Source organism: Tachypleus tridentatus, chromosome 13, assembly GCF_004210375.1.
Source record: "Tachypleus tridentatus isolate NWPU-2018 chromosome 13, ASM421037v1, whole genome shotgun sequence".
In the NCBI taxonomy this organism is placed as follows: Eukaryota; Metazoa; Arthropoda; class Merostomata; order Xiphosura; family Limulidae; genus Tachypleus; species Tachypleus tridentatus.
Genome location: NC_134837.1, coordinates 30,276,651 through 30,296,036, shown reverse-complemented (window position 1 = coordinate 30,296,036; position 19,386 = coordinate 30,276,651). Strand labels below are relative to the sequence as shown.

Sequence of the window (19,386 nt, the reverse complement as noted above, 5' to 3'; positions counted from 1 at the left end):
TTGTTTTGCACAATCTAAAACCCACTATTCACTTTTTTGCTTTATACAGAATGCAAATGGCCCATTGTGTATATTTTTGCAAAACAAAACATGGTTTGATAATCTACCTTGCATTACTGTAAATCATTGTATTTTAAAAGGTATTATTTTTAACTCTTATGGGGTGAGTTCAGCCATTTCCTTTACATCTTAAAGACTTGGTGCTCCAGGTTAACAAATCTATCATGTTTTCATTTCTTATACCATGTACCCCACACACAAAAATGGCTCAACAATAGGTATAAAGGGTTAAAATGCTAAAAAACCAGGTTTCAATGCCTATGGTGGGTACAGCACAGATAACCCACTGTATAGCTGTCAGCTTAATTACAAACAAACCCTTCCTGCACTAGAGGTTCTAGCTTCTCTTCTTTAGGAGGCAATTGCCAATCTTTTGTTCTTACTCCAAATTTCTGGCCTCTTTCAAGTATTTCCCATCAGTCAGGTGATATCTATCAGATCTGTGGAAAGACAAGTATCTCTATGAAATGTTAACTTTTAGATCTTTACTGAAGTAGAACTACTAATTGTACCCCATCAGTCAGATGTAATTTACGTTTTGTGGAAGGGCAAGTATCTATGTGAAATACATTTTTGTGTGACTAAAGTGTTAACTTTAACATGTCTATTAAATTAGAACTACTAATTGTAAACCTACAACTCATGGATTAAGATAGATGTGAATTTTGACACTTTCTGTGGTATATTGCAGCAAGATGAAACACAGATCCTTTGTAAATAAATAAAATAATAGTAAACTTCTTATTTAAATTATACTTTGGTAAAACAAAAACTGCTGGATTAGACATTTTAAAACCATTTCAGATTAGTATTTATATTTTTTCTTGGTAAACTTTTATACTGACCTGTGGCAAGTAATTTTTTATTAATATAGGATACCGAGTGTAATGTGTACGTAAATGTTTTTTGTTGGTTTTTTACTTTATTTATTATAAGTATGCTAATTTTTTAATAGTTTTGGGTAAAATGCTTATTTAATCCCACTAGGTTTTAATTCCATTAGCTCTAACTCAGAGTTCAGTTCATCGAAAATTACTCCCGAGACCAACATGGAGTCGTATACTAAAGGTGTTGAACCACAGCAGTTACATGTTCCAGGTGCGTTTTCTTGAAACACTAACCAACACTTAGTCTTATTACGTACATTAAGTTTACAGTATTTGAAAAATTAGCTTTTAAAATGCTCTGGTTTAATTTTCATCACATATTCATTATAGCTAATTCATCATTTTCTCAATGTGAAATTTGCTTATAACAGAAGTTATCTCACCTCTGTATATTTCTTGTTTTAAATAGTGCAGTGTTGTGCTGTAAATCAGTATTATATCATAGATATGGATTTCAAATCACTTAGCATAAATTTTGAAGTTAAAAACTGAAGACTTTTATCTAGTAATTTTTAAATTCATCACTTGCTTTTTGTAATTTAACTTCAAAAAATTTTACTTTTAACAAGATAGTCTTTTAAACACTAAAATAATAAAGTTGTAACTGACCTATTTCTATCAATTAAGAAGTCCTATTCAAAAGTATTTCAAGACTTTCATGCATTACGTATACAACCTAGCCACAATCAGAATAATTTTATGAAATTCTCATAGGAAAGAGAATGATGTTTTTTTTTCTAAATTAATAGAACATTGTAGTAAAGGTATTGAACAACAGTTAGGGTAAACAGAACAACTTACTTTCATCAGTTTCTCATGTTCAAGCCTAACTATGGAACATAGTACATGACAAGCAGATACACCTTACCATACAAAATGTTTTTTCTCATTGTAAATGTTACTTAAATATTGTTATTTTATTTAAGGTAAAACTCTTTTTCATTAGTACTTGTACTAGTAATGAATAATTGAAAATGTATTACCAGTTGATCTCATAATCTGTTTGCCAGTCCATATAATTATTCCTTATTGTTATAGTGACTGTAGATTAATTTATCCTTACTGTATAATTAGTATCTGGTGGCACTAAATAATTACAAAGTCAGAGGATAACAAATACAGCTGTATGTGTAAGAAATATTTGCATGTGTTCATCTTTACTGGTGGTAAATCCCTGGTAATAATTAATTAAATATTTGTGAAACATAGAGCCATGTTTGTTTTCATCAGTTCTCTTATACTTATTGAATGCAGTGACTGAAAAAAATTTGAAATGTTATTTTTTAAATAAAAAAGCCTGGGAAACTACAGTGGCTACTGATATTGGACTACAGAAGAATATTCATATTAATGGCAGTACTTATGTCTTTTTAAAGTTTGTTTTATTTTGATAGTCATAAGCTCAATGATTGTTAAGTACGTGCTACTGACAGAATTGTTTATTTAACGTTCTTGACAGTGTAGGGCAGTGGTTTTCAAACTTTTTGTGCTAGCATCCTCAACTTTGAATTATTTTTCACAGGGCCTCCCTCTTTCATACTCAGTAATATTTACAAGTAATAATAATAACTAATACAGTAGTTTCTTTGCCTCTCTTTAATCAGTATTTCTTAAGTACTACCAAGGAAATTTAAAGTGCTAAAGTTAATTTTTGTTTGCTCTGCTTCTTTCATTGTTATTTTTTGGTTATCCTAGCAAAAGATCTTGCCCCCCCTCCCCCCGCCACGCCCCACCTTCCCATTGGCAGTAGGTTTTACAACCAGTGATCTAGAGTTGCATTAGTATACAACTGTTATGACTTGTGGTGAGAAAAAAAAACGAAAAATAATATTTATTAAACACCCGAGCTATTTTAGAATTGATATATTCTGCTTAAAAACACTCAATCGTTAAGAGTTGCCAATCCTTTTCACACATGCTGTTGTCACTAACAAGTCAATACTGCTGTTTAATTTTGGAGTAAAAGAGTTTTATAATTATAACAATGGTATAAAAAATTTAACCTTTAATCTTGTTAAATTAAACTTAATTTATGTTTACAGTACCTTAAGATCTGTGAGTATTCTTTACAAATATATTGTAAAGGACAGAAGAAAATGATACATAGAAAAGAGGAGGCTGTAAATGAAATGTTTTTTCATTGTAATAAGTTTCTAGGTAGGAATGTTTCATTGTACTGATTTTTATTTAATTCTCAGACTGTCTTGTCAGCTTAACAATTGCTGATAGTTCAAATTTTGTTCCTCTAATCAGGTGTTGGTGACTTAAGTATATGGGATTTCTCAGGTTATAAACCTTACTATATTGTCTACAATCACTTTATTGGAAACACCAATTGTCTTCATGCTGTAGTGTTCAGAATTATTGATCCACCAGAAGTACGTTACGAACACGTTCTTTTCTGGCTTCAGTTTTTCCAAGCTTGCATCCCACCTCAAGAACCTCTTGGTAAGAACCAGGACATTTTTTTGTGTATGAAATATTTTCTCAGGCATACTTATACATATGAAATTATGGGTATTTAATATGGGTATTAAAACTTTTATTAAAATAGTTTTTGTAGGCCTAAAAATTTCAATAATGCCAGTGATTTTCCACTTCAATATGGACCTCTCCTTCTTGATATCAGATTGAACCATCTTTCACTAAGACAATAGCTTGTAGTCATCATCACATGGATACCCCATTTGTTAAGTGGTGTGTATCAAAACAAGTTACCTACATAGATCAAAACTAAAAAATATACTCCCCAGTGACAAGCAGAGATAATCAAAGTCCAAAGTATACAACTTATAACAATTAATGCATTATTTCATCATTAATGTACCCCTGCTTTTAACAGCTTTTATGCTGTAAATCAAGTTGCAATGGACAATTTAAGAGGAATGTGGAAGACACTAAAACTTCTGAAATAAGGTTGTTTAAATAATGCATCTTAGGCCTTTTGGTTTTTCAATATTTTGCCACATTTTGGCATTAAACCATGTCTTATATACAATGAGTAAGATTTTGACAAAGATGAAATGATCTAAAACACAACATTCTAATTTGAAATATAAAACTGGAAATGCTAACAATGAATTTCATGAAATGTTATAAATTCCATTGGGATATTTGTCAAATCGAAAATAGTGTTTCTGTATGTTCCTTGGGGGCCAAAAGGCCAAAGATGAGGGAGCAAAATATAGTATATAACTAGTATGCATATTTTATGTTACCGTTAAAAAAAATTTTAAAAGCAAATGCTATACACTCATATAAGAAGAATTTCAAGGTGTTGTTAAGGTTAGCATTCTCATCTAAAGAAATCACATTTTATTCTTGTTTTATAAAATCATGTGCAGTTGTCTGATATTTACAGACATTTACATAGGCAGTATGTGTAATATTATATTCAGAAACAAATAGGCAGACAAGTATAAAGAGTTGTATTAGTTTAGATGAAGATTCTTTATATTGACAAGTTTAATGAACTTTCCCACAGACTTCCATTATGCAAACATTATTTTCTTGTTACCCGTGTTGAAGTATAATATCAGATTTTTTACATAAAAGTAATGTATATTTAATATTTGAACATGATTTGGTAATTACTACTAACAATTACATTTTCTTAAAATAATTAATATAGCATTATCGGAAATGTATTCCACTGTAATTGCTTCTTCCAAATATTGTTAAATTTTAATTATATAAATGTAAACTGTTTCCAAAGGTTTTTAGCTGTTACATTATTTTATAGGTTACTGTGGTAGAAGCAGAAAATTAGCCAAAGTAGTTCTAATAGCCACACATGCTGATGTAGCCAAAGCTTCCCATCATTCTCTGACAAAAAAAAGTTTGAACTTGGAGCTGTCTGTAATGTTGCAAGACCTCAGGAGCAAGTTTATAAATATTTTTGAGTTACATGAGAATATCTTCATTGTAGATGCACACCTGGCAGGATCACCTAGCATGAAACTTCTTAAACAGTATTTAAATACTGAGAAAATTAAAATTGTTCAGGTAAGATAATGTTAAATACACTTCAAATATTTAATCTAAAACCACTGATATATAATCTAGAAACTTCATATAAAGCAAGATATCTTCTCACTCTCTGTCTTTTGTTTATTAACTTGTAAATTCCCATCCTTTAGTATTATCAATGACAAATTTCATAAGTCAGGCACTCTGTTAGAAAAATAAAACCATGTTGACACTCTCACAACATGATCTTCTACAAAGTTACATTCAAAATTTAATTAAAACACTTTATCATTAATATTCATAAATAAATTTGGCATGAAAATGTAGTTTATAAAACAGATCTTAATATTTTTATGTTCTTAATTTTATAAGAAAATTTCTTTTTAGATACTTAATACTTCTTAGTGTGAGAATTGTGGTATTTGTTCTCTAGGTTTTTTTTCTTTTATAATTAATTTATCACCCTTCTGAGAAGTAAATAATTTAACATAAATCAATCTGTATAATGTGAATGTTACCAGGGCAAAGAATAGTCTTCAATCTTATTTGTTTATAGAACCATAAACTAGAAATTCAGGCACATTTTTTCACACTCACGTGCCGTATTTTTTCTTTCACAAATTGCCAATAATTTTGTCTGATTTATACATTTATAGCCAATAGAAAAGCAAAGTTTCAGTCAACTGAATGATGTGTAGTATTGTTGTTTTCTGTATAGAGTACTGTCAGTTTTGATTTCAGTTTTAAATATTGAGCAGCAAAAGAAACTAGTTCGAGTCTCTCTTGTCTTAGCTAAAAAATTAATTAAATTATAAGAGTAATAGGACTGTTTACTTCATGTATGTTATTTATCATTATTATTGTATAAGTAAATCAAAAGTTACTTAGTATACTGTTACTATTATTATTTAAAATGAAAAAAAGGCTTAACTTTGAACCAACAGCAATAAAACAAGACCAGAAGTAAGTACTTGTATTCCTTGCTTTTATTGTATATTCTTTATTTATTGTTATAACACTAACTAAGAAAAAAAATTAGAGTTGTATTAAGTTGAATATTATTATACTCATGAATAGCTCATGTATTACATCATTCAACATGGTAATGTGAGCTACATTTGCCAAATGATTTAGAATCTGTGTAATAGAATTATTAGTTAGAAATAGTTCAGAGGGTATAAACCAATAAAATTAAGCCTAAACAGGTTTAGACTGTTAGGAGTCTCAAGTTGTGTTTTTGGTAGATATGTTATTGGTCTAAAACTACTGGGTGGTTTGTTTCATTCTAAAAATTCAGGATAAAGTTTTCATGCATCTTTTATTGGTTAGTATAATTGGTAGTACTGTTGTAATAGCCATGTTGATTCTATCTGACTAAACTGAGGTTTCAATGATAATGTTTGTGATGTCTAAAAATAGACACACAAGACAGAAGTTATTCAGGAACACCATATTTACCTTGTTCTTCATCTTTGTAATTATTAGTGTATTTTTGCTTTTTTTTCAAAGTTTTTTTTTATCAGACTTGTATTTATTTGCCTTTATGATAAACATTTAAAGAATAGTTAAGATTGGCTATTCATATTTGCCCATGTTATAGAAAAAAGTTCTTGTTTTCAGATAAAAAAAAAAAAAGCTTTGTTATATTAATTTATTTATCAGGATCTTCCCAAGCACAGTGCTTTTCTGGAATCTGTGATTTCTGAGTTACCAGAATGGAGAAAATCTTCTCTCACCTTTCCAGTATTGTCCTGGCAACAGTTTGTTGACAAGGTTCATCTCAAGATAAACCCACTTTCAGGAGAGGAACACCTTAGAGAATTGATTACGCAACTTCAGATAACAGGAGAGGTGAGTTATCACATGAGTGGTATACCTTAGTCTTGCTTTTTCCCCATTACTGTATGTGTGTGACGGTCAGGAAAATAAGAGTAGAATTCCATTGTGAAAATATGGACAAGTTTTTTACTTATGTTTTTGCTTTTTAAAAGTCAGCATGTATATAGATATTGCATTATTTTAACCTTAATATAATTAGTTGTTGCATCTGTTACTAACTGCATAAGTTGTGAGAGGTAAAATTCAATTAAAAAATTCCCATTTCACATTCGTTGGAAAGTAGGTAGAAGTACAATGTTTTGTGGGAAATAAACAACTTAATACTATTAACACTTTAATAATAACTCAGTTTAAATACCTTACTGAAGGAATTGTACAGAAGTTTTAAACTTCTTGAATGTAGATTTCACTTTCAGTATGTGATAATCTTTAAAACCTGAAGAGATTTTGAGACTTTTCTGGATAAAAAACAAAAAAACTGAATCTAGTGGGGACCATTCTTGTAAAGTAATAAAAATTGCTATTGCAATTTTCTTTTTCTCGTCCTCTTGTGACCAAAGATTTGGCCCTTGGTGCTCATTTTCCAAAAATTGCTTATAGTTTCAACGTGAAAATTCCATTTTTCTTTGTAACTTGTTTAAGTGTGTTTTCAGAATTTGGAAAACATAGTTTCTGACAGACTTACCAGCACACATTATTTCAGTTTTAAGTTCATTTGTCCATTACAACTAAAAGACTAAATGATGATTGAACATAACCAAGGGTTGCACTAAGGCTGAATTTTCCTTGAAATGTGCCTTAACCTCTCCCTGTAGACTCTGCACCCAATGAATAGTGCTTTATGCTAAGGCTGGTTCATTTCTTAAATACTATAATATGGGTGCCCTCAAGATATAGAATACAACCATCTAAATTAATTTTATCTTGTCCATTTTTGACCCCTCAATGGCAAGAAGCTTGTGCCTTACTTGAATATAACTAAAAATAACTCTTAATATATTTAAATTTTTGAAAAACAAAAAACCTGTGGGAAACCTAAATGTATAAAGAAGTCACCTATAAATTTCTTATAGAGAATTGACAAATTGTGCAATTAACAAAGAAATAATACTAATATTCAACTTATTTGTAATGTTGCATATATACTTGGTCGTTGTGAAAATATCGTGTTCTGTTGTGCTTCTTAAGACCTGTTTAGTGCACCTTATTTTTCTAATACAAACTTGAGTATGTGTTACTGATTAATGTACTTGCATCAGACCTTGTTATCAGACTTAAGTATTATGTAATCTATTGACATTGTATCCATATCCAGTCTCAAGTAAGTTAATTACTATCATGGTTTGCTATTGTAAAAAGGCATTTACTCCATAACAACTGTTAACGTATTATTAGTTATTGCTCTGTCGAATCCTCTCCAGTGGCAGAGCAGTATATGTGCAGACTTACACCACTAGAAACTGAGTTTTGATACCCATGGTGAGCAAGAGCATAGGTTGCCTATCATGTATCTTTTTGCTTAATTTTAAACAAACAATCTAAATCCAGAAGTATATTGTTCCTGTGTATTAATTTTACAGGTACTTTACCTGAAGTCAGAGAATCATAATTTTGTTGTGCTAAATCCAAGATGGTTATGTGTGGATGTTCTAGGACAGTTACTGTCTCACACCCACCTACAACATGCCCCTGGATCAGGATGCTTTACTGTAGATGATATCCAGCTACTGTTTCCTGACAGTGACCCATTAGATCTGCTACAGGTAATATATTGCAGAGGAAACTGTACTTCATTGGAGACTTGTTAGAATAGATGCAGTTCATAGAAGTATTCATTTGAGATATGTAATTGGCTGATATAAATAATCTTTCAGCTGTTCAAATTTTAAAGAACCCAGCTTATTGAATGATTTTTTTTTACCTAATTGTATTTTGTGAACACTTCTGTATACACACATAAATATATGCATATTTCTGAAAATAAAATGGTAATACTAATTTTACTTAGTTACCATGGTGGACATAATGTAAAGAAAACTACAGTTACTGCTTTTTTTCCTATTGTTTTCTGTAAAGTAAAAGTTTGTATTTGGTATATTATGCAATGTTATTATTTTGTAACTTCTTAGAATTTTAAGTTTAATTTTGACTATGATAATTTATGAACTATAATGGAATCTTGTGGAGTAACAACATTTATCAGAAATGATTTTTTAAATCATTTTCCTACTTTTACTCATTATTACATGGATATCACACTGACAAGTAGCTAAGAAAGAATGGCTGTAAACCATTAATTGTAGTTTCAAATAAAGTTATAAATTAGGGATGGCTGCACCTTAACCTTTAATATAGATCTCGGACTTCACTGTTTAACCCAACTTTACTTAAGGTGCCATTCCTATTGAAAATACCAATATCACATATTTTAAACCTACCAGTTATTCTGCTAACTGCTAAGTATGCCTAAACATTGTTTCTGTTCCACATTAATTCAAAACAACTTTCCAAGATTTTAATTGAATTTAAATGTAATAAAATTATGAAATATATTAGGCATGTTATTAAAGCCTTGTTTACTTTTGTATTGTTTATTTGCTAAAATTTAGATAAATTTAGTATTAAAAGCAATATTTTCCTCTAAATGCAACGAGAAGAAAATCTGTTTTCCTCTTTGCCAAATTCAACAGAACATTACTCATGCTAATGACCAGAACTACATTAGATTTTATACAATGTGTTTGTGCCAACAAATTACAGTAATTCTATATTCATAGGCTTGTTATTGAAATCACAAGGCCAAAATATTGTTAATTTACATGTTTAAGTTGCATTAATTGTTGAGCATTGATAATGCCACCAACTCTGGCAGAAATTAAGTTTGCATATAAATCATACTCCATTACAAGAAAAGATAAGATTGCTAATGATGGTCTTTTTTCCTTTTTTTTCATCCTAATCTTGCTTGACAGTCACGGTGTTGTTGATTGCTTCAGTTTTATGGTTGGAAATTTCAGTCTTTTTATTATTATTATTATCTCAAACTTGTAGCTACAATTTTGAAAGTCTCTCCAGTTTCTTGTTCTTCAGTAAATAGTTAACGATTGGTTACATTTATAAATTGATTGTTTTTTTTATTAATTTTTGTTACCTCTCCAATACTACTCTATTTTTTTTTTTTTAAATAATGTTTGGAGGTTGGAATTAGTAAAAATATCTTTAACATACTTGAGCAAAAAATCTTAAGTCAAATGGGTGATAGTCAGAAAATAGTAGCCCAAGTATTGACTGGTGGTGCTATGCCTTCCTTCTAGTTTATCACTTAAACGTTAAATATGACTAGGACAGCAGTCATTCAGTAGCTTTGCACGAATGCTCAAAAAGAATCAAACAGTTTGGTCTTACTTAATTTTTTCCAAGATTTACTAAATTTTTACAAACATTTGGTATTTTGATATTATTTGTTTTATTAATATGCCAGTGTTATGACTTGTTTTAATAATTTACTATAAATGTTACAAAGATTCTGGAAGCACTTCAATTCTGTGCCCCGTGTCACTGTGATGGAGTCATTAAATACGAGTTTCCAGTTTATAATATTATGAAAACTCATGAAGTTTCTTGGGAAAAAGATCTGCGTTATCAAAATGGAGTCCATGCAGGTGTACAGATTAGAGCACAGTCCACATTATGTCCATTACTTTCTTGGATCTTCCCACGAATCCAGGTAATAATCACCAGATTACACAGCTGACTTTCTGTGCAGCTGGGATTAAATGCAGTAACTTATTTGTAATTTAAAATGTCATTAATCATTAGCAGTACATCTTATTTTAATTATTTTTTATTTGCATTATTAAGCCTTACGTGTTCAGTAAAATTTTGACAAGTTTCATTGAAGAAAATTTGAAACTCCACATGCATGGGTATTTTGGTAATCACATATTTTAATCAAGTTACATGAATATTTTTCGGTATATGTAACCTGTTTTGATAAACGTGGACTCTTACTTTATTTTGTACAAGAAACTCTAAGCTGAACATGTTTAGTTTGTCACACTGTCAATATTCTAGTTCCATATTTTAGTCTCACTCAATTCTTATCTTCTTTGTATGAAATTAAACATTTTCAGCCCCACCCCACTTAAAACTAATTACAGTAATTAAATATTAATATAACAAATTTTAAAAATGAATTGATGGTCACGAGATTTTCACTGTATTGTAAATAAATGTTCTTTAGGTGATAGACGTGCATGATTAGATGTCAGAAGTACTGTTCAGTCTTAATTGTACAAAAATTATTTGTTTCCAGATGTGTGTGTAAAATATTATGGGGAAGTTTAAACCAGTTATTTGTAAACAAATAAATGAAAAAAAAATTTTTAGCTTGCAATTGATTATTTCACTTGCTACTGTTGGGATAGAAAATAGTAATCTTATGAAACAAAGAAAGAAACATTATCTTGTGTAACTAATGTTGTCTTTCTTTTTGTTACTTATTCTACAATGCCAATTAAAAATTTGAACAAATGTCTTTGCTTATGATAACTTTATATATTTATAGGTTCAACTCAGAAAGTCAGTTTATCAACACCCAGATCTCAAAAGTAACCTGCATCAATGGCAAACTGGCAGCAGGTATTATAATGAGTGTTTAGAAGGGTTAATCATCCTCACTGACAACAAAGTCATAGAAATCAAAATCCGAGGTCTCTCTGGCCACAAGATGGACAGGTCAGTACCTTATGATTGTAACTTCTTGGTCATTCAGGTTATTGATTCTTATATTCACTGATGAAAAACTGTAAAAAGTAATGTGAGAATTATGCTAAATAACAATTGTCAAAAAATAAATAAATAGCAGTTTATCAAATCTACAAGTATGTTTGCGATATCTTTTTACCTATCTAAGTTGTGGAACTTTAGATAGGTTAAAGAAAGATGACTGTACCCATACATCATATTTCAATTAAATATTCTCTCATATGTTTAGTAAAGGCAAGATTTGACCTAATTTTGCAACTCTTAAAAACACTGAAGAAGTTCTAAAATAATCATTTTGTTGAGGTGTGATTTAGTTTTATGAATTGAACACATGATTTCTATGTCCCTAAACTTTGTGATTATTTTAAGTTACCTCAGGTGTCTGGAGTAAAGCATGATTTATTCTGCTCGACTGTTTGGTTGTTCGTATACTTACTTCTTTTCACTTAGTATTTCGAGCCATTGGGTGGTTGGCTAGATAACTAAGGGTTATATCTAGGACAGCTAAACTGATGTACAACTTTTAATTATTTTAATAGCAGTATTTTTCCTTTATAATGGAAAATATCTTGTATACTCTGATCTCCACACATTGATATTAGTAAACTTCAGGAATTAATCTATTTACTTGGCTCGTATGTTTGCTATCCCAGGCAACGTTATAGTTACTGGCCATTTGTAAACAACACATCACATGGTCTGTTGACTGAGACCTTAATAACAAATAATGGAATGTTTGAATGTGAAGAGTATCATAAAAATATTTCCAGGTTTGCATTTTAATTTTGAAAATTTTATTCTAGGTGTACAAACAAGGCTTCTTTAAAACCTTGATTCATTGGACATACAAGTTAACTTGAACATTCACACATTTGTGTAAGGAAGCAGATAACACTAAAAAAAATGTATTTTAAGTAAGAAATGGAGTTTTCGAAAATATGGTTAGTGGTTTCATCTACAAGTGTTTCAATAAAGGTCAAGAAAGTAAACAGGTGAAATGTGATGTACTCATCCTTAATAAGCTATCAATCATATTATACCAGGACTAATGTATGAATTCTAATATTTTCCCCACTATAAAAAAATAAATTGCTAACATTATTTATCTCTGGGTTTGTAGGGTCAACCACCAGATGGCTTTAAATTATTGTGACACAGTACACCCTAGCTCATTTCAAATGTTTACAAGACTGTAGAAACAAAATGACACTTTATATTAAAGGAAGTATTCTATTTCATTAAGCTGAGCTTCAACAAATGTTTGACACAAAAGATTTTGGTAGAAATAAAATGACAGCTATCAATCATATTATACCAGGAAGTATTCATTATTTATCTCTGGGTTTTTCAACCACCAGATTAAATTATTGTGACACAGGTGTACACCTAGCTTACAAGACTGTAGAAACAAAATGACAAATTAAGTTTGTGACACAAACTTCTACTGCATTTTTGGATCTTCATTGTAAATAAACATTTGTTTACTTTGCTCCTAGTGAATGTAGCAGAGACCTCTATCTGATAATCGTCTTGTATGTGAGGACGATTAAGTATTCTTCTTCAGTTCTAGAACTTGTTTAACCCTTTCGGTGCTGAATAACAACTTTTAATGTTTGGCATGGTGCTGAATATATATGTTTGATACTTCAACTAATTACGGTATCAGTACTAAAAGCATGATATCTTGGCAATAACTTAACAAAAGTCCCTGAAATATTCAGTGATTGTACCCAATACTATATATGTTAAATTTAATACATAAGAATAACAGGAATAAAGGAATGTCGCCTGCCGTGCTGAGCCTTCAAGTTGACTGTGGTCACCAAGTGTGCCGAAAGGGTTAAGAAGCTAAATTTGAAGATGGAGCTTTAATTAGACATTTATATCTTATTTTACAGCTTCTATTTGTTGGATGACTTGCTGAGTGTTGTGGACCATATTTTGAACAATACATACCCTGGTCTTATGGTGGGAAAATACTTTCTCAGTGTGTCTCAGCTACAAAAGCATGTTGAAAACCCATTAAGTTTTCCTTCAGATTTATTGGTAAGATGTTTGATTAAAGAAGGACCAGATGCTGTTGTCAAACAAGAAGATATACAGGAAAAAGTGATTGATTTATTTTGTGGTTTTTCGTTCAAGCTTCAAGAGTGTTTTAACCCTAAATCTCCAAGGGTTACCCTTGCACCTGATATTCTTGTTTCTCAGCTGTCTCTGTTGACCTGTCAAAAATTATGTGCTCTTCTTGATCCTGCAGAGTCACTAGGCCGTGACTGGTGTATGCTGGGAGTTTGGCTTGGTATGACAGAGGAACTTCCACATATTGACCAAGGTGAAAACTCTTGCATTAGCCCTACAGCACAAATATTAGAACAGTGGTCTAAGTATCCTTATAGTACTGTACGAAATCTTCTGAACAAGCTAGAAAAATTAGGTCGTGAAGATGCTGTGCAAATATTACTGAAAAACACTCCTGTCTTCAAAGTGTTTCCCACAGAATATGGAGTTATTACTGAAGATGTCAGGATTAATGGAGCAGAATCACACACTTCCAGCTCCAACTTGTCAAGATAAGTAGAAAAGTGAATTTGACAATAGTTACATTTTTGTCTCATTCAAATGACTTAAAACTTTTGCACTAGAAGCTATTAATGGTAAAGCTGTGTTGCACTAGCATAAAATCAGCATGTCAAACCTGTCACATTTTATACAGTCTTTTATGATAAACTATTTAGTAGTCAGTGTGAAGTGTAGGTTTTATTAAACACTAGCTTTGCCCAGTTTCTCAAAATATGACAGCTTGGAGTTTTGAAAGAAAACAAAAAATGTGGGCCCCCTACCTTTCCTTCATTGAACTTCATTTGCCAAAATTCCTTCATTATAAAAGAAAAATAATCATACATTGAGAAAGTTAAAACAGCCTTCAAGTATGCTCTCAGAATATTGTTAAGAATAATTCAACTGAAATCAAAAATGATTCGTGAGCATTACACAAAAAAAATGCACACAAAATGGCAACTGACTTTTATTTTTATATATGTATATATAGATTTTAGTTAATGAAAAACTAGTAGTATCATGCCAAAATTCATTACTTTTATATAATTTTTTAAAAACATGAAACTTTTATTTAAAGTTTTTTTTACTATTGGTATTGTGTGTATCACAAATCCATAAATATCTTGCACATACCAGAGTGTATTTTACTAATTATATCAGTATAATCTAAAAATTACACTTTAAATGCCAAAAGAAGATAAAGCACCCAGGAACAGTAACCCAAGATTATGATCAATTTTATCACACAATTTAAACCTAAAACTTATTTTCAGGTACCATCAATAGTTAGGACTAATGGTAATACATATGGGATAAAGAAAGAAAAAACGATGTCCAAAATAAAAGTAATATAGCAAAAAACAACTTCACAAAAACCTAATAAAAGATGAATTATGGTCACTAATAACAACCTGAATGTTTCAAAACCTCACCAAGAACTTCAAAATATCTACATCAGGCTAAGTATATGTATAAACTGAAAGGGAAAATAATCTGAAAAAGCAGAATTCAAGCATCCTGTGTGACCATTCAAAGTTCAGGTTATAGTTTAGGTGCTAGGCAACACAGATGAATGGAGCATTACCAGAGAACGACTGACTTTTGTATACTTTAAATTAAGCTAATTTAATTATTACATGCACAAAAACTGTTGGATTTTTATGTTGAACTTTCCAAAATGCAAAGGTTCATTCAACAACATGAAAGTTTTACTTCAGATTCTTGAAAACCTAACAGTATGTTACCCTTAAAATTTAAACAGATATTAAAAACATAACTCTTTTAATATGTGGAACTAACCCTTGAGTGTCAAAAGTCACTTTGTCCCAGAATTTGTAAATCATTATTCAAAATGAAAATGATTTTTGGGTCATAATGATAAAAACTTTATTCTCATAATTCTGTGCACTGTGCTTGCATCTCCACAAGGAATATGGAATCAGCTTTATTAGTGAAATAGGCCAGGTGTGTCCTAATCATTAGCTTTCCCAGACTGTTGATTTGATGGTTAATATTTTGCAAAACTTTGGGGTTATGTGTAAGATAAGACTGTTGACCAAATTCCCATCATTTGGTCAGACAAGGGTTAGCTGCCTTACCTCTAGACTCTCAGTATAGATGGCTATGAAATGGTTATTTTTGCATTAAAATTCTAAATACAACAGCAACATTAGTTTAACATAGCAAATGTCTGAAATGTCAGCAGTCCTACATCTGAAAACACAGCATGCTCTTGTGTCAGAATGTACTACCACCTCTTATTACATGCATTTCCTTTTGATGTGGACTGTCACTGTCACTTCTCTTCTTTTGCACACTTGGCCATAATATTTCATAATGCGTACTTTAGTTAGTCAAGAATTATCATCATTCAAAACTTAGTTTGTAATTTAGGTTATTTGAAAAGCAGACAACAGGACTTTTTATCAAATAGTCAAAGCAGAAAACTGTTGATTGTCAAAAAAAAGTTGATGGTTTTAAGCAGTCTATGTATACAGGGTGAGCCAAAAGTAGGTGGACAGTAAAAAAACCTTTATTTAGAGATCACTTATACGTACAACTATATGTAATAAGACAATTATATTAATGAAAATAAAATGTTATTTATTAGCATAAATGCTCAAATTGTTGAGATTTCCAATACTCTTTTAACACCCATATTCTTTTATCTGTATTTAAAGTATTTGACATTATGGGTTCTATTAACAATCTAAAAAAAAGAAAACAGATTAAATTAAAACAAATGTAATTATACAATTGTAATTATATAACACAAATAATATAGTTGCAACATATTTATAATATACAATTGCATTAATATAACCAATACATAAACCTATTCCAAATGCTGTCCACCTACTTTTGGCTCACCCTGTATGTATACATGCATATATTTTGTATTGGAATAGCTTGTGGAGATTCGAGTTAAATATTTCCGTTTGTTGAAAACTGGATATACATTTCTGCTTTATAGCTAGGAGTAATTATAGAGTAACGTTGATAATGCTCAGGGTTTCTTTGAAAGCTTCAAGGCCTAATGTTTTATGTTTGTTTCTTTATAATATTCTTGATTGGTTTTTCTCTTACACAAATGTGGTGACATATTGGGAATAAGTGTAGAATAAAAACACATTATTGTTTGAATGTACCTTCTTTTTGTGATTGTGAAACTGTTTGAAATAAAATCTAATAATAACATCAGCATTAGGTTGGCTACAGATATATAATGGTTCATGCTAGAAAATTTAATAAAAAGTAATTATAATTTGACTTAATTTATTCAAGATTTGTATGGGTACATATGGAAACAACATTTAACTCAGAAAGTATCACATCTCTGTTAAGGTGATAAGTCTCCAAGATTAAGTTTATTTCAGTTATAATTTACAATATTTGTTTTATAAATATACATATGTATATATAGTTGAAGAATGTGTTTGTATTTTATTTATTTTAAGATAAAGAAATATTGTTTACAACTATATTTGTACTTACATAACAAGAAAATGTATTATTATTATTAAATGTAATTATCCAACAATTTTGATTTATTAGAGTTTATAATGTTTTAATTAAACAATGAGATGATTAGAAATCATGCTTTTTGAAGCATTTTATATCTCGAAGCCATCAGTGTTTTTTTTTAATGTCTAAATGATTAAGTTCTAAATTTAGCTTTGATATGATTTGGAACTGGAGAATAAATTGTGTTGACAGAAGTTAAAATAATTTATTTACACTTGCATTGGACTATGTTGTAAAACATAATGTTCATACTTTCTTTATATAATTGACCAAATGTGTGTTTTAAACTATTTATTGGTCACAAAGTGCCATTAACTAATTTTAATTGAAAGTAAACATGAAATAAAATATCTGTTTCGTAAAAGTAATATTCAGTACTACAAGTCTGAACGTCAAAGTATCGTCTTACCAGTCCAGTAATTATATAATACATTATTTGTAAAGGTCTATGGAATGATGAAATTGCTGTATCATCTTCCAGGTAATCCCCAACCAACAATAGTTACCTGGTAACTTACTTTTTAACTTATAATACAGAAATAATGTAACTTAGGTGGTATTAATGTGATCCATATAGAGAAGTGTAACCTGATCAATATTGTATATGCTCTGTTTGTTTTTTTATCCATACGTCTTTCAACAGTGAACAGAATTGAAGAAATTTTACTTTATTTCTCTGAAATGTTTTGTTTTATTGCCTATAATATTATTAATATTTATTTATAGTAACATGTTTACAAGGTACATTGTTTAAAGTTGGCATGTGCTAAAATATTTTTTCCGGAGTTGAATAAACGTCAGTTGAATCTGTTAATTAGCCAATGTTCAGAACTTTGGTTATGTTCTCAGTAAGATATATTGGGTTATATTTAGTCTAATTTATGAACGTGTTTGAACTTTCTGCTCGCTAATGTTCTTTTCAACTTTTAAAGAATTTCAAAGTTCAGGTAAATAGACAACGGTTCAGCGGAACTAATCTTCAAGTGCCATCCGATATTTTATCTCAGAAATTTAGCTTAAGTGAAAAGACTATACTATTGTGTCGTTTCGTTATAAAAGCAACAATGTGGCTTTTTTTTTTTTTATCACCGTGCATTTTCGTAAGTGCCTTTTAGTGCTTTAAAGTGTAAATTTTCTGATACTTAAGTGAAATTGAAATGTGCTTAAGTGTTGCAAAAAGTATGCCTACTTTGTAACGGTGCCATTCTGTTCGTGGTCTTAATAATACTGTTATCCCTGTGTTATTTAAGCATCACTGGTGTTGACGTGTTTTAGTGTGTAACCGTTGTACTTCAGTTTTTTTGTGTTAGTATGAAATCTGAAAAAAACAAATGCTGCAATGTCATGTATTTCTGTTCATGGCAAACGGGTTATTGTGAGGACACGGGCTCTTATTGAAACAAATAAGAAAATATTCTAATAAAATTTATCACGACCTTCGATTATAAGGCTTGTCATTTGAGTTGTATAACATTAATTTTAAAAGTTACGAGTGTTAAATATTTTTATGACTTTTATACCACGTCTCTAAGGTCCATCATGTGTCAAGACATTGCCAGCCAACACTAAATAAATAGTAGTAAGCTTTATATAATAACCACCATAGTTAAATGGGTTTTGAAAAGTAAAAACTGGTGAAACAGCTGCTGCTCAATCCATGGATTGCTTCGAATATCATAAAATACACCAAAAACCTGACTTAGACATTTGTCAAAAATGTATATCGGAAAATAACACAGTCATAAACATTTGGAAGTTTCCCATCCATACTAATGAAAGTTGAGACCCATGAACAAATCTGTATTTCGAAAGATGAGGTTTTATTCCTTCTTTCTCCACCCACTTCCCATTTTTACCACAAGATTAACTAAATATCCATACGTGGTTCTGTGCCAAACAAAATGCAATATTGAACTAGTAAACTTTTAACCACAGATTTAAAGTAAAATTCTTCAGGGAATGTTACTTTGATCTACCAACCTTTAATTAATAGTAAACGAATGTTTAATATTTTATGGGAATTTACTTTCGACACGATTATCACTATGTTTGGCTAAAAATACTTGCATTACCATTAAAAGATAGTTATTGTGTTAGATGTTGAAAATTACTGTGTTATGAATTAGTAGTGGATTAAACTGTTTGTTTGGTTTCTTAGGAACTTTCCTGATGATCTAGAGACGCAAAAATAGAATTACGATTTCAATACCGTTACTAATTTTGGTTTAAATATAGGTGTATAAAACGAGTTGCACAGTAACACAACTCGGGTTTTACACCT

The 19,386-nt window shown here is 30.3% G+C and overlaps 1 protein-coding gene across 6 annotated transcripts in view; it reads left to right on the top strand.

The window, feature by feature from the left end:
- Window positions 1–18,553, top strand: part of LOC143236757 (death-associated protein kinase 1-like) — an 80,788-nt gene extending 62,235 nt beyond the window's left edge. For 5 of the 6 annotated variants that reach the window (XM_076475255.1, XM_076475253.1, XM_076475257.1 and 2 more), the window contains 8 exons: window positions 1,048–1,158; window positions 3,201–3,395; window positions 4,690–4,952; window positions 6,579–6,767; window positions 8,336–8,518; window positions 10,279–10,482; window positions 11,323–11,492; window positions 13,421–18,553. In XM_076475255.1, the coding sequence (XP_076331370.1) occupies window positions 1,048–1,158; window positions 3,201–3,395; window positions 4,690–4,952; window positions 6,579–6,767; window positions 8,336–8,518; window positions 10,279–10,482; window positions 11,323–11,492; window positions 13,421–14,096 (1,991 nt within the window). In that variant the 3' untranslated portion in view covers window positions 14,097–18,553. The remainder of the gene's footprint in view (window positions 1–1,047; window positions 1,159–3,200; window positions 3,396–4,689; window positions 4,953–6,578; window positions 6,768–8,335; window positions 8,519–10,278; window positions 10,483–11,322; window positions 11,493–13,420) is intronic. The other variant, XM_076475254.1, reaches the window with a different exon arrangement.
- Window positions 18,554–19,386: the final 833 nt, after the last annotated feature.